Raw genomic sequence first — 16009 nt, 5'->3', positions numbered from 1 at the left:
ATCAGACAATTCAATGTCTGATTCAACAATACACAGTTGCTCTAAGCACTGATAATTATACGAGAGGTCCACCAATTGGGTTACGCTGAATACAGTTTGTAGGCTACATGTTATGAATTTCCTTGTAACCCCGTAACCAAAGTTATCTGATAATGGTTTTGTCCTATTTATTTATTTATTTATTTAGCCTATTTGTGGCAAAAAAGCACCCTGATGAAGGCAGTTGTTGCTGAAGTGTCAGTGTTTTTAGTCATGATTTACCCATACAATAAGATTAAGTGCCTTGGAGTTTTATTTATTTATTTATTTATTTATTTATTTATTTATTTGTTTTGTGCACATTTTTAGGTTATGTGTTGGGGGACAATTTGAGGGTGGGGGGAGGGGGGGGAGTGGAAGAGATTAAGTATTTAAAAAACAATTAAAAACACCTGATGCAAAAATTGCTGTCTTGCTCATTTCGAATATATCCCGTCCCCAAACAGTGACAAATGCAGCTGTTTTCCCATTTGCCAGCTGGGCATGGGGGCGCTTGTTAGTTTGCTGAGGAGGTTAATCCATTCGGTTTTTTGCATATTGATATGCCAATTATGGCTAACTGCAGATGAGTCATCCGTCAAGGTAATAGCGCATAGAGGCAGAGATGCTGTGATCAGGCAATTCTGGGGGTGCTAATTGGAAAGTGGCTGCTGTAGACTACTGGGGTGTGCAGTGAGTAAAAGGGTGGGCCACTCATTATAAAATAAATAAATAAATAAATTAAAAAACCTAATACTCTTAAATAAAAGTTGTACCTAATAATAATTGAAATGGCAATAGTAATAACAATAATAGCAATAATAATAATAATACTCCTCAATTTGATATTGCACTGTCCTCTGCCCTAAAATACCAGATGATTATGGAGGAGGGAAGTGAAAAGAAGGCAAAACATGCACAAAATTGAAGGATCACAGCACTGATTGGATTAAGCCTTCTGGAGTGGCGCATGCAGCTAATGCAGTAGGCAGTGATGCAGTGATGCAACCCCTGGCCTGGATCTTAGCATGGCCTGCAGTCTGCCTGCAGTGAAAGCAGGAGAGTCCTTAGGTACAAATACTGTGCAGGTGAGTAGACTGATTGCAGAGCTAAATAAGATGAATGCGCAGCTGAGCAGTCTGACTGCAGGGTGAAATAAGATGACTGCGCAGCTCAGCAGACAAACTGCAGGGTGAAATAAGAAGACTGCGCAGCACAGCAGACTGACTGCAGGGTGAAAAATGAATAATGGCTGTCTATGTGCTACAGAGGGCATGCATCCTAGACCCTCACTGACAGAGGATGTTGCAGTAATGGAACTTTGAAATTATTATTATTATTATTATTATTATTATTATCTATACGTGCTTATCCTGGGCAGGGTCGAGGTGGGTGCTGGAGCCTATCCCAGCGTGCATTGGACAAGAGACAGGAATACACCCTGGATAGTCCGCCAATCCATTGCAGGGCGCATACACCGTTCACTCACACACTCAAACTTATGTACAATTTAGAGTCTCCAATTAGCATACTGCATGTCTTTGGACTGTGGAAGGAAACCAGAGTACCCAGAGGAAACCCACACAGACATGGGGAGAACATGCAAACACCACACAAAAAGGCCCAGGCCAGATTTGAATTCAGGACCTTCTTGCTGTGAGGCAACAGTGCTACCCACTCCACCACTGTGCCACCCCATTGTTATTATTATTATGATTATTATTATTATTATTATTTAGTCATATGTGCAAGTGATTTTAATTGTTTAAGGATGTAATGATTTGGACTGCTGCTGTTCATATGCCAATTGATTTATTAATAATATGTTCAAAGAAAATTTCTTATGTATATGTAATGGGTAGCATTGACTTAACATTTTGTCAAAAAAGGGTACTATTTCAAAAATATTAGAGTGCAGTACAGGCAATCCAGACATTTCTATCATGCCAGATTGTGAATTTTTATATGGCCCAGAAAATGAGATCATACAGATTATGTATGGATCATTCTTAACAATTAAAAAAATAATATGACAGATTGAAAGGTTGTTGCATTGCATTTTCTATTTCACAAATATCCCTTTACCTTGGATTGCATTTCTACTGAGAATATTTCAAATAGAATAAAATGTTCAAGCCAAATGTTCATTGCTGTCTAGCAGCTAACAGTAATCATCTTATCAAATAAAACTGCTTGGGAAGTCATAGTAATTACAATCAATTCATATAAATGGTGTTCACCAAATTCCAGAAAAACATGGCTGATTAAATGATGCTTTCCTAAATAAGACACTTACTACCAGCATTAAGGCAACAGCTAAATAAATCTGAGTTGCTTTGATTAAACACATTACCCAAGGCACAAACAGTTTCTGCTGTCTAAACACAACATTACACACCCACCCACACACACACACACACACGCACACACACCAACGCATGCACACACACACACACACACCCGCACACACACACAGTTTCTTCTTCTTTGGGTGTAATGTGACATAAGGTGACATTTGGCTTTTAGCATCACCTCCCTCCTTAATGTATTTCTTTTAAATACTCCCTCACCTCCATCTTTAGCATGTAATACCAACCAAGTGATCAGTTGCTAGTACACAATCCCACAGTTTTCTATTACATTTGCTCAGTGGTATATCACCATTTTTGTTCTTAATTTAAAAATAATCTTAGTTTTTAATAATAAGTACATGAATAACAAATATGTACTATATACATTTATTGGTTCACTCATTTATGCAATATTTCTGTTAATAGCTTGTTTTTATTTTGTTGTCAATTCTGTATTAATCATATAATGCTTGATTTGGTTATTACAGCTAAAATGTATTGGTACATACAAAAGACAATTTCTGTTTAATTATCAATGTTTCCATTCAGGCAGTTGAGATTTTCATATCAATTTATATTTAATCTCTAATTGTTTTCATTCACCATTGAAGGCTTCATGTTATATGATCTGATTCCAATTTGCATCCTCATTTTTAATAATTTCGCTTGATACATTCTCATTTTTACTTCATATCCTTGTGACATGCACCAGATAACATGTTCTGATGTGAACAGTGATACAAGATATGAACTCCAGCAATGTGGGGCTGTTTCTCTTTTGCGTCTGTAATGAATGACCTTTGCATAAGTAATCCTTTCATGTTGGCTGTTTACATCATGGTGACCGTGTTGTAAACTCCATCAACTCAAATGTTTTTGTGCCATAATTCTTTTTTTTTTTTTTACTGTCTTATAATTAGCTCCTTGAAGTTGTGCTATAATTAACAGTTGGTGTTCCAAAACAGGAATGCCTGACAATAACTGCATTAGTAGATGAGGTCTGACCCCATTGAAGGTTGTTGAGCACTGTTCCTTGCAGCCCATTGGCTGATGACAAATCTCTGGAGAAACTGCTAACAAAGAGTGCGCATGCATTCGCAAACTCTTTACAGTGTCCTGATCCTGTGCCAAATACTACCGTGAAATGGGTACTCACAGGTTTCTGGGTCTGTCCAGGGTCTGGTATGACCATGGATTTGGTCTGGCTGAGCCGTTCCCCGGGGCTGGCGGAGGTCTTAATCCTCATCTGAACTGCACCAGGACCCGGGTGGGCCGGACTTCCCAGAGGAGTTTGTTTTGTGTAACTTTGCATCCTTGTTTTTTTTCTGTTTAGAGTTAAAAAAAAAGAAATTAAAAAAGACATGAATTCATTCTCCCTGGAGTTCATTCTACGCTTCTTTGATGAGCATGGACAACATGGTGACAGCATAAATGATGACAGGGTATAGTTTGAGGGAAATGGCTATTAATTGAGTCATTAACAAACATATAAGCAACCACATATTGTATATGAAGTCAGGAATCTGCACAAGCAGCAGTTTTGGAGAAACTCAAATTAACCTTGAAACAAGGGATTGTTTGAATGATTAATGTGCATTCTTCACACGATTGATTGTGATAATGTAAACTGTTAGATACATCTATCCCAAAATAAATATGTTAGCACATATTTCAGTGATGTACTGTATCTTCCCATGCACTTATAGCTGCAATACAGTAAGATACTGCTGTCTTTATAAAGTATGCAACTTGATAATGTGGTAATTTCAAACTGTATGCAGTTTTAAACTGCAACGATTTGTAAATATATACAATTAATCACAGCTCATGCATTTACTTTTATAGAGATATACATATCATTACATATCATAATTGTAATACAAATGTGTATTGCTTATTGGGAGGCATTTCTTTATCAGTCTATCATGTATATTAAGAACAAGCAACTGAGTCATATTTTTGCTTTGTGGTAGGTATTCTTCAGCTTTCAGGTGCTTTAAAATATTTGAATCTGCGCTTGCTTTCTAGGATAACTCCACATAAAAGGAAGCAAAATCATTCTCTGGAACTCAAGTAAAAAAACAAACAATCAAACAAAGAAAAAAAAACAGGAATTGAGTGCCGCCCAACCAATATGATCAGTCACACTAGAAATTGTGTTTTCATTGAAACACACAATAGATTTCTCCTCTTTAACTAGAATTTGTTTTTGTAAAATGTACAATTGGACAGAAAAAAAGATTTTTTTAAACCTGTAGATAAACAATGTGATGCATTCTGCAAGTATTTTAGTTTGAAACCCATCTTTTTGTCATGCTGATTGTCATTTTAAACACTCAACCCTATATGCTGAAATCAGCAGATATTAGTCATGAGCCTGTCACGAGCATGTTTTTCACCTGGTAAATCTATCAGTCTAAAAATAACTATAGTGACTAACTTATAGACACCACTTGGCATCTATAACAAAGGCAACTCAAAGTTGAACTCAGGATGTAATGTGTACATTACACCTTCCCATAATATGTCTATCAAACCAAGAAGAAAAAAAAACACTTGTAAACCTTATGAATACACACTGTGAAAATAATTTAAATATAGAATAGGAACGTCACGTTCACAGTCACTTTTGCAGAGCTGTGGTCTAATGCACTGTAAATGCTTTTCTGTCTTGCTGCAACTGCAGTGGGTTTGTGTTTGTAATGTGTTTAGTACTATTACATCAATACCCATTCAGAATTAATATCTCATTTCAGCATTCTCATTTCTCATCACCTTAAGTGTGGAACTGCACAATGGTATTTATTCAGAGATTATGTGCAGGTGCTCTGTGGCTTTGGAGTCGCAATTTGTAAGACTCCTCTGTTTACAAGAATGGTCTCCAACTGTGAACATTAGAGCTACAATGCAAAAGGCCATCTCAACAGGGACAAAATACTAATAGAAAAAGTGTCATGAGAACGTAGGCATAGTAGCATCTTTACAGAAGTCCCCCAGTCTTTCTACATGAATGGAGTCATGGATTCATCCACAGAGATAGGACAAACACAAAAGTGAATTGTTAAACTGATAGAACTATTACACATGCTCTCAGTTAGGAACTGAATAGTTTACAGCAACTTGAATTGTGGACAATGAAGCCATCGTGCCCACTGAGCAGCTTGAGCCAAGGAGGTTCAATGAGTACGACTATAATCAACAGAGGAGGCCCATTGCCTGCATAGAGAAAAAAAGCCAAAGACTTGGCTGACCCTGGAAATACTAACAAACAGAAGCAGAGACCATATAGACACGGATAAAAAGTAATCCTCCATTTTTATATTGAGTGCAGTTGGTCAAAGTACTCTTACAGCCTTGGAGTGACATTAAAGAACCGATGTGACAATGAATGATGAGTCATACAACACAAACCTTGACAGACCGCAGAGCTAACCTAGAACACGTGGTCTCGCGTACATGTTATCTTAAGGATCGCCAGTCAACAGGTTAAAATGCAGGGCATGACAAAGCCTCTTGTAAAATTTTGACTTCAGAAACCTGTTGCTTAATGTGGTCAGTACAGTAATATGCCCCTTGCAGTTACCTCACAAGCCATATTAATAAAAATGTTAGTACACATACTAATGAGTAATGACCAAGGATTAAATCTCTTTGCAGCACTGGCATATTAAAGATAATCCTGTTACAATGTGGGGTCTGTTATTCCAGGAGGATAACTCTCACCATGGAACAGTTGTGTAAAACTTGCAAAGAGCTCTTAAAATAAAAATAAAAACTATTTAGCTGGCACTTTTAGATTACAATGGTCCAAAGTCCAGGTTCTGCTCAGCGCTACATCCAGAAACACTGATATTACAGTTATAGTTCTGTGAGTTTAATGGAACTGGTGAACAGAAAAAGATGGTATCAATCACAGAATTGCCTTAAATAGAGCAAAGGAAGCTACTATTAGGGCTATGCAGAGATTTCAACATTAAAAATTAATTTATATATGTATGCCTTCAAATATTTCTGACAATTATTGATTTAATGATTAATTTCAAAATTTATGTTTTATATATTTGCATGAGGACACGGTCCTTCATACTGTATGCAAGTATTCATTTCATACTAATAATACGATCCATATGAAATATACAAATAACTTTCACATGCCAAGACAGAAATAACGACTACCAACAACATTCATGACAACCAGACCACAGGAGCTAAATGAAAAACACATCTTGAAATGCATTAAAGTGCTTAATGGTATCATTCACAAAGTTTACAGTCCAAGTATAATAGTACGTTAATCAGTACAGTACACTATGTGTCTGATGCACTGTCCTAGTTTCTCTTCACTTCAGACTATTGTAAACCATCTCAGTTTGAAAGCATAAAAAATTACCCGAAAATGACAAAGTCTGTGACAAATAAGAGACTGGACGTGCTGTTTAAAATTACGGCAATAGAGTTAAAATGACCAAGTGCAATCATGTACATTTTCCAGTGACTCATAACTTGCACTTGCTCTAAAAGTTAATATGAATACGTGGGGGAGTCTTCAGCTTCTGTTCACAGACGTATGCCTGGAATAACAAGTAATATATATTTTGTACTCCTGAACACCTTAACCTATAGTAAACTGTAAATCTTAATACTGTTAAGTTGGAGCCACTACAGGTATTATCAATTTTGTCTTCAGGCAGCGATGTGGAAGTGACAGTAGGCCCCAATAAGGCAGCCGTTACAGGAAACAGTCCGTGTTTCCTCTTAAGACTCTTGTTGTTGTTCAAAACCACTTTTACAAGCCTCTCACAAAAACCAAAAAAAAGTAAAATCCCACCTCTATCAAATGTGAACACGATCGTCGTTTGGGCTGCCTCAAACTGCTTGTTGCCCTTGAGCGACGTGCTCTTGCGTCCGTTAAAAGCGGTCGATCGTTAAAAGCCGGAGCGCGAGCTCTTACCTTGGCCCGCTGTGCCTTCTTGCCCCTTAATCCGCCGGCGATGGGGAGAAAGCCTTCTGCGATAAGGGGAAGTTTCCGACGTGACGCCCTTCCCAGCGCCGTCGACTCAAACCCGCCAGTCTTTCTCAGGCCCTATCTGATATGAGTATCAGTTCTAACTGGATTTAAAAATTTACGACCGCACCACTTCCTGGAAGTAGCTGTCTGCGCAGAAATAGCGGCGCTCTGTCTGGTCGACCCTCGGAAATGACAGTCAACAGCGCAGTCAATGCTTTGCAACAGGCTGCTTCACTCGGGAAGATGAAGCTTTTGCAGTTGAAGCAGAGCACAGCTTTTTACTTCTGCTTTTTGGCCTGTTTTTAGTTCTCATTTGCTTACACAAACATGGCTTCAGAATAAGTACTCTGTGTCTTGAAATTTATTTAATTTATCTTTATTTTTTGCCTTGAGCCGTTTTGGTGATCAGAGATTTTCCAAGCCGCTCTGCACAAATTTAACAGACATAATACTTTTGGTAATATATGAGATTAAGACAATGGCCTGTATCTCAAATAATAATTTTGGAGAGGAGCATAATCATACAGGAAATGACATCATAACAGACTCTCAGGTGGCGGTTAGGGGTGAGTTCCTGTAGCGTGCATGTCTTGCCACAGCATGTAACTTGTAAAGAAAGCATATCAGCTCTGCTTGGTTTCGGTTTTAAGCGGACATAAATGGTTAGCTCTGGGCTAGTGCTGCTGAATGCTAAACGCTTAGGGCTGGCTTTTGATGGGATGCCCTTCACAAAACACATTCATTCCATGTGCAGTTCTTCTGTATGCTTCACCTGTCTGTTTGCACCAACAGCCTTGCTGAAACATCTTAAATTTAAACAGCACACTGCAGTGGGGAATTTTAGAGCTGTGCTTACAGAGCCTGAGTTGGCTTGCAGGTCCACAATTCTCCAAGGCAAAGCAACCGGTATGCCTTGGGCGATGCACCAATCTGTCACAATCCTCCTCTTTGAATTCTGAACATCAGCCAGGGTGTGCATTTTTGTTGTGGTCATTTTTGTGCATGTCTGGTAAAATATAACTCCATAGCTCCCTGTGGAACTGTAGTGTCACAGCATGTAATCATGGAGACCAATCACACTCCAACCCTGAACTAAAACACATATGAAGAAATCATAAACAATCTATCCACCCAAAAAGACAGCTTCAAAGTGATTTATTTTATTCTTTGGACAGATGATGTGCATTTGGGTGAAAAGAGAAACCATCCCACGCCACTCTACACTGCTATGGGAACTTTGGCAGTTGGCACTGTGAACCTGCACATTTGCTCCCTCAGAATAAAAACCTGTCGCAACAAAGATCTGTCCCATCATGAATGGCACAAGCTTTCGATATCTATTCACTTCACTTACAATGTTTTTAGGACCTTGATCAGACACTGAGAAATTGTTTTTATTATATAATTCCCCAAAGATGAGACTTGATTGAATTACTGAATAAAATAAAAAGTCATCCTGTAGTTTGTGACTGAAGACACAAACACAGCATTTTCCCCCTTTTTCATGTAAGGTTGATGAAAATTGCACTGGTTTAAAGCCAAGTCACACTCATTTCACAAATACACTACATGGCCAAAAGTATGCGGGCACCTGAAATCATCTCATCCAAAATTATGGGCGTTCCCACTTTTCTGGGAAGGCTTGGTATTAGAGCATTGCTACAGGGATTTGCTTCCATTCAACCAGAAGAGCATTAGTGAGGTCAGTCATTGATTGGGCAATTAGACCTGGCTTGCAGTTGGCTTTCCAACTGATCCCAAAGGTGTTTGATGGAGTTGAGGTCAAGGTCCTGTGCAGGCCAGTCAAGTTCTTCCCCACTGTTCTTGACAAATCCATTTTTGTTTGGACCTTGCAGTGTGCCTGGGAGTATTGTCATGTCAACAGCAAAAGGGCCTTCCCCAAACTGTTGGGGAAGCACAGAATCATCTAGAATGTGACTATGCTATTGCATTAAGATGTGCCTTCACCAGAACTAAGTGGCTTAGCCCAAATCATGAAAAACAGCCCCCATCCAAGGGCTGTCCAGATACCTTTGGTCATATAGCGTAGGTGGAAGGGATTGCAATGCAGACACCAGTCAGGGATATCAACAGAATCTGTGCAACTGCGGGACTTGCATTGCAGAGTGCATCTGAAAAATGTGAGTAGGGAGCAGCTTCATTCCACCTAAGGTTTTCCGAAATGTGTCACAGGACCGTGACCTGGAAGCTGGCTACATTGGTCACGGTAAACGGAGGTCCCCGGGTGCTCGCCCGCCGGTCGGTCGCAGTCACGCGCTGAGCGGGAGGTCGCTGCTGGCTTCGAGCGCTGACCCCAGCAGGTGGACGAAGCGATGCACGTCGCTGAAGGAGTTGTAGAGCGGCACGGGCGCGACCCTCAAGATGTTCGGCTCTCTCATGTCGCACTGAAATCACAGGAAAAAAAGGAGATCGGTTCAGCTCTCCTGCATGGCTTTCCTTTACACAGGGGCCACTCAACCCTGGCTGTGGTGAGCCACAGTGCTTGCGGATTTACTTAACCCTGGTTGTGAGGGCCACATTGCCTGCAGGACTACTCAACCCTGGCTGTGGAGGGCCACAGTGCCTGCAAGTCTTCTCAACCCTGGTTGTGAAGGGCCACAGTGCCTGCAGGTCTACCTAACCTACAACTGGCCAGAGCGTGTGCGCCCTAGATGTGGGTTAATGTGTCATTTTGTGCCAAAGGTTCACACGAGTGCATTCCCAAGAACAGCAAGCGTATTTCACACTATATCCGCATCAATCTTTGTTATATAATTACAGAAATAGCCCTGACACTGGTAATCACCTTGACTCTAATCAAGAGCCCATCTGTAAACCTCATATACAATAATACAATAAAGTTTATTTAGGATGTATTTAGTGCAAACTTTGAATTAATAATACCCCTAGTTACCCCTAGTCATTTATTGGTTATAAACAGGAAATAAATTTAGCTTAATTTACTTTCCCCTGATTTGACACCAGTTGATACATCAGACTGCATTTATAAGGAAAGAGGTGAAGAAAGAAGCAGGTGGCGTCTTCGCCCCTCGCTGGCCCATCATAGACAAAACATCCGTGTGAAAAAAAGGCAAGCGGAAAACCATCTCCTCAAGGGAGAACTCGAGCAGAGCGGCGTACGGGCGGGGACTCGCGAGCGAGCGCGGCGGTAACTCACGGCGACGCCCCTCTTCTCCAGCTCTTTGAAGACGGAGCGGATGGGCACGGAGAAGGACAGAGACAGCTGGCAGCCGCGTTCCTCGGGGTCGGCCGGGGTGATGATGCGCACGTAGGGCTTGCCGGGGTGGGCCTCGTCCGGAGTGTAGTAGTGCTTGATGAGGTACTCCAGGTAGCCCGTCAGGAGCTTCGACTTCTTCCTCAGGGCCTGCATGCTGGTCTGGTTGAAGACCTGGAGAAGGCCAGAGACAGCCGCAACTGAGATTTCCCCTGTTCACAAAATTCTATAATGCTCTCACTTCTGTTGATTTTTTTCCCCCCCACTGTGGGAGAGTAAAGTGAGGGAATTTCTATCGGTGGAGAAGAAAACGCTCTTCCATTGGTGGATTCTGAGAAGCCATGCGATTCTATTGGTGGATAGAGTATTAAGAGTGCAGTTTAGTGAGTGGAGCAGTAGTGCTGCAGTTGTATCATGGATAATGTACTGGTAGACATGGCTACTAGATGCACATAATTTTCATAAATCATTGTTATTGGGACATTAAGCGTTCATAAAACTCAAAGGGTGTAGCTATATCGCCACACGCGTCAATAATCGACTAATTTGACCCAATTATAATGCATTTCTCTCCATAGAAAAACCACATATTACATGTGGAGTTCATTTTTGAATACTTTGATTTTATTTCCAGGAAACAAAATGCAGCTCAAGCACCATTAAGTAACAATAAACGTTTAAAAGCCCGCCCCCAAAACCTACTCAGAGAACGGCTCATGGTATATAATTAAAGGCATCGAGGGACACTAAATGAGTCACTATCCCACTTCTGCATGGCGTGTGAACGGCCACTGTTAGCTGCGACCGCATCACCTCTTTTTAGCCTAAACCTTTTTGTTTTTTTGCGTTTGTAAGCGTCTCTCGAATGGCTTAAATGGAAAGTGAAACTGCGGCTCCTCTATGTATAAAATCACCACTCCAAAGTGATGCCGTGAGCCAGTTCTTTCACCAGCATGCCATTCTCTCAGAATTACACAGTGAGACGCAGCATTTATCTATAACTTCTGACAAAATGGTAGCAAAACGAGAGGTGTAAAGTTGAGTAGAGACCCAAAATACTTACCTCTAAACTTGCCTGCAGGGTGCACACCAGTAGAATAGGCTGGTTTGAGAGCCTGAATCCACTTATTCCTGGGAGTAGATCCATTACTGTGGAAGAACATGCATTTTGGTTCTACTCCTCATATTAATTCCAAACAGACAGTGAGTGGGCTATGAACAAAAAAAGGAGTTAGTTCTATTTCTTGCAGTTCAAAGCTTCTCCATGAGATGGCAGTATGAATAAGCCAACCGCAAAAGAACTCACTAAAAAAAAAAAACTGGTTCACCGGTAAATGCAAGGTTCAGACAGAGAGCACACAAAGCTCCAAATTAAATTTAAATAAATTGAGTAGCCTGGTGGTTAAAACTCAGAGAGAAATGAACTTGACAGTGATAGCTTTTGCAATTTCAATGATCAGAATACAAGATGAAATAGGAACCTGTAGACATTTTAAAATTTGTCATTAATGGGCAGAGATACTCCAAACTGTATTTTATATTTTTGGAAGCCATTTTATAATAATCTGTTAACTACAATTAAAATGGTGGAACATATTCAGGTGTATGAACCATACAAAAAAAGGAGTTGAGAAACCTGTATTACATATGAAATAAACACATGGGAATACATATTCATCTGAGCTGCACACATGCCAATGCATCAAACACATGTATTCAAAATACTGCTCATCGCTGTTGACGAGCATCAGAGCTGCACAGGTACTCCAAGTACCACATATTTATACAGCATCTGGAGGAGCTAATCTGTTTCCATGAACATACTTTACATACACACACACACACACACAAATAAAGGGATCTATGTTGTTGCCAACCACTTAATCACACTAATTAAATTACTATCCACTGTTTACCTCCACAGCCACTAACTGAACACACTGCAGTGCATAGGTGTAGGTATGCGCATTTCTGGCCAATTCTTGTTGGCTGGATTTAATGTAATGTAGCATCTGATAAAAATGCACAAGTGAGAGCAAGTCGTTTTGCGTGGGAATTTGAGGCAGGGCTGAGTGTGGTGGACCGAGTTTTGAGTGAGAGAAGAACAAATCTGTAAGTGAGCATCTAATTCTGCATACTCAGACTGTTGGTACTAAATTGATGCCACACAACTATCATCTGAACTAGCATCGATCTGCGATGACAGGTTTAGATCCCACACTAAGGTGAGTGTCACTGTGGCCCCGCCCATCCAGAATCACATTTTGTCATTGGTCCACCGATCTGTCATTAAATATATTACCGTCACATTAGGGTTGATACCACTGAAGCCTCAACAGCCGCCGTCAGGCACCTGTTGATCGGTTTATCAATATGCGACCGCGTGCAATTAGGAGCAATTAAACGCCACAGACAGTGACTCGCGCTGCAGTGAGATTACTTTTAATGATCGCTCGGCAGCAGGTGGCTTCGAGAGAGGGCTCCGCCGCATCCACGTACCGCTGGGACGACTGTGCCATACGCCGCAAGACTCGGTCCCCGAAAACTTCCCCCGCCCCCGCCCTAATTACAGACATCGGCGTGCGCGCCGTGTGAGACAAATATCAACAATAATCATCGCGGAGGGGGCGTCTCGAGTGTCGCGACGTGGGCCAATTTCGTTTCGTTTAGAAAGGAAGACGCGTTCGTGTCGAGCCACGCCGCGAACGCGGAGAGCAGGGGGAGGAGCGGAGCGTACCGTTGTTCATGACGAATCTCGTCTTCAAGTCGTGACCCCACCAGCCCCACAACCTGCAGCAGAAAAGACCAGCAGAGCCATTACGGTAATTTCATAAAATACGACACAGACACAGGGAGACCAGCGCCACAGGCTGCTGTGGCTGGTTTTGAAATGGACCTGTACATCCAGCACAAAGGTACTGCGACTACCTGGACTCTTAACCAAAATGACATGCTGCAGACACTGAGAACCTTCCGGCAAACTCAATCTGCTGCCTATCACAAAAAGCCTTATTCCGGGCATCCAGTCATCTTAGCATGTGCCCAGCAGTTGCCAGGAACAACTACTAATTAGCCACTGAAACACACCTGTGCATATAAAGCATACATTCCGGTTCTGAGACGGCCTTTCGGCATGGATACAATATAATGCATGCGGGAAAACAATACGGCGGAGTTTGATGTAACGTAAATACAATCGAATTCATGCATCTATAATGTAATGCATGCATGCATGCCATGGATGCTAATGCTATATGATGAAATTTTATGTACTGTGGGTACAATGTAATGCATACATGGCTGCACTGTCTTGGAATGTAAATGGCCACTGTTTTACACTGACATAATATCTAGCATCTATTTTCAATGCTGTGGAATAACTTAAACAATAGCACGAACGGTGATGGAAACAAATTGAAAAGTAAACACGAGACTCCTCACAAAATATATACACAAAGGAGTGTGTCTGGGCACGACAGGGTACTCACGCTGATTTGACTGTGTGGGCATGTTTTTCATGGATGAAGGCCCCGGCCAATCCCCCGGCCCCAGAATTTAAATACTGCAATCAGAAAACAGAACCGGGTCCTTCACAGATCCACCGAGCGCTCGGCTAGCCCTTCAGCTAAACCGAATAAGCTCCGGTGCTTCACTCTTCTTTATTACCCTTGCAACGGAGAGCTGCAGGGTTGTCATGCACCGCAGAGTCTAAATGGCAAGGAAGCTATTAATTATGCCAATTAAAACCGTAACACTGTGACAATCGCTGTTTATTAACTAACTGACAGGCAGACCGTCTGAAAGAGATTTCTGTGTTTGTTCAGTGAAATGACAAGAGCACGGCATGCGGGCCCCCTGGGGGCCAACTGTAGACAAGGGGCCGGCGTGCTTAAAGGTACGGAGAACGGTTCCTTCTGGCACGGCGCCGCCCACCGTCCAATCCGTGCCGTTTGTTCCCTGTGGGGGGGTGGGCTTCCGTCGGACAGCCAATGAGAGCAGGCGGAATCCCGGCGCTTACCTTATAGGAACACCAACAGGCGAAGTCCACCCCCCAGTCGTGCAGCCGGAGCTCGGCGTTACCGACCGCGTGCGCGCAGTCGAACCCCACAAAGCAGCCCTGCGGGAGGAGAGGGCTACAGCGTCAGACCCCTCCAGCAGCCACACCGCCCTGTAGCCTTCTGGGGCCCGTATCACAAAGTGGGATTAGCAAGCTTGCTGGATAACTGCACTGAGTAAAACCTGGAACCATCACAAATCTGGAGCACGGACCGAAGTAAAAAGAGCGGTTCAGGGTTTTACCCAGTGCCGTTATCCTGTCAGGGCTATGTGTAGGAGAAATGCAAACTGACTCAGTAACCCTGCTTTCGACACAGGCCCCTGGATGCTGCTGAAAGATGTGTCGGAGGGCCAGTAGGGGGCCCTCTTCCGTCTGGACAGAACAGAAACCCAATGCCCCAGCATAGCGGTGCGGGCACTGCGCTGAAGGGGCCGTCCTTTTTGCCAGGACGATAAACCAAGGTCCTGACTCTGCTCATTAACGACCCCATGCCATTTTTTTGAAACAGTATGAGTTTCAGCCCCAGTGTCCTAGTTAAATTCCCTTCACACCGGCTCTCTAAATCTGGCCACCTAATCACCACCCGAGTCCAACTGGCTACACAGTCCCTTGCACTGGCCACCCTCATGAATTCCTCAAAAGAAGAGTTCTCAGTTGACCTACCCAATTAAATAAACGCTACTTATTTTAAAAAAGAAATAAGAGCGGAGTCAGGCAGGAAATTGTACGTCTGCCCAGTCTGGACAGGGGAGGAAAGGCAAGATAATTCCGCTGCGCGAGAGAAGAATCCGAAATCTCTCCCGCCGTGCGTTTGCTGTAACTTGGCTGTGTGCACCGCTGTGCGTTTGATGTAAATTGTGTAATAGCCACATCTGGACAGTAGGGGGAACTGTGGCTGCACGTTCAGTCTGCGCACAGGACTGTCAGGGCTGCGTGGGAAATGCAAACAGTTCAGCCAATAAACCCACATTGGTTTCCGTCAGTGATGCTTGAGATTTTCACAGCTATTGTTTATATGTGTAAACAAGTAACTACGCACACTATTCATGGTGCATCTGCTAAATAGCAGAGCGGTTTCTTTAACCCATCTGCTTTATCAATTACTATGTATAAATGAGAATGTCTATGGATTTCACACATCTCTGTACCTCTGTGTCCTATTGTATTTTAAAAGCCTACAGACCTCAGAGGCTCCCTATACTAAAGGTATATGAAGAGACGTATTCTGGGAGTATTCGCCCACACTAAGAGACCCCTTTCCACCCCCGCTCCAAAGTTTGGCGAGTTTCCAGTTCGTGAGGGCAAGGTACAAATATATTTTTGCCATGCCAGCTTTTTGA

At 42.2% G+C, this 16009-nt stretch overlaps 2 protein-coding genes across 4 annotated transcripts in view; both read right to left on the bottom strand.

Annotated features, from left to right (window-relative positions):
- arhgap15 (Rho GTPase activating protein 15) overlaps positions 1 to 7445 on the bottom strand; it is a 120018-nt gene extending 112573 nt beyond the window's left edge. For both annotated transcript variants that reach the window (XM_064326658.1, XM_064326659.1), the window contains exons 1-2: positions 7321 to 7445; positions 3526 to 3694 (exon numbers count right to left, since the gene is read on the bottom strand). In XM_064326658.1, coding sequence (XP_064182728.1) covers positions 3526 to 3681 — 156 coding nt within the window. In that variant the 5' untranslated portion in view covers positions 3682 to 3694; positions 7321 to 7445. The remainder of the gene's footprint in view (positions 1 to 3525; positions 3695 to 7320) is intronic.
- Positions 7321 to 16009, bottom strand: part of kynu (kynureninase) — a 19363-nt gene continuing 10674 nt past the window's right edge. For both annotated transcript variants that reach the window (XM_064326660.1, XM_064326662.1), the window contains exons 9-14: positions 14631 to 14729; positions 14101 to 14174; positions 13350 to 13402; positions 11676 to 11761; positions 10556 to 10786; positions 7321 to 9782 (exon numbers count right to left, since the gene is read on the bottom strand). In XM_064326660.1, coding sequence (XP_064182730.1) covers positions 9648 to 9782; positions 10556 to 10786; positions 11676 to 11761; positions 13350 to 13402; positions 14101 to 14174; positions 14631 to 14729 — 678 coding nt within the window. In that variant the 3' untranslated portion in view covers positions 7321 to 9647. The remainder of the gene's footprint in view (positions 9783 to 10555; positions 10787 to 11675; positions 11762 to 13349; positions 13403 to 14100; positions 14175 to 14630; positions 14730 to 16009) is intronic.

Source organism: Anguilla rostrata, chromosome 3, assembly GCF_018555375.3.
Source record: "Anguilla rostrata isolate EN2019 chromosome 3, ASM1855537v3, whole genome shotgun sequence".
Taxonomy (NCBI): Eukaryota; Metazoa; Chordata; class Actinopteri; order Anguilliformes; family Anguillidae; genus Anguilla; species Anguilla rostrata.
This window is presented reverse-complemented; position numbering and strand designations above follow the sequence as displayed.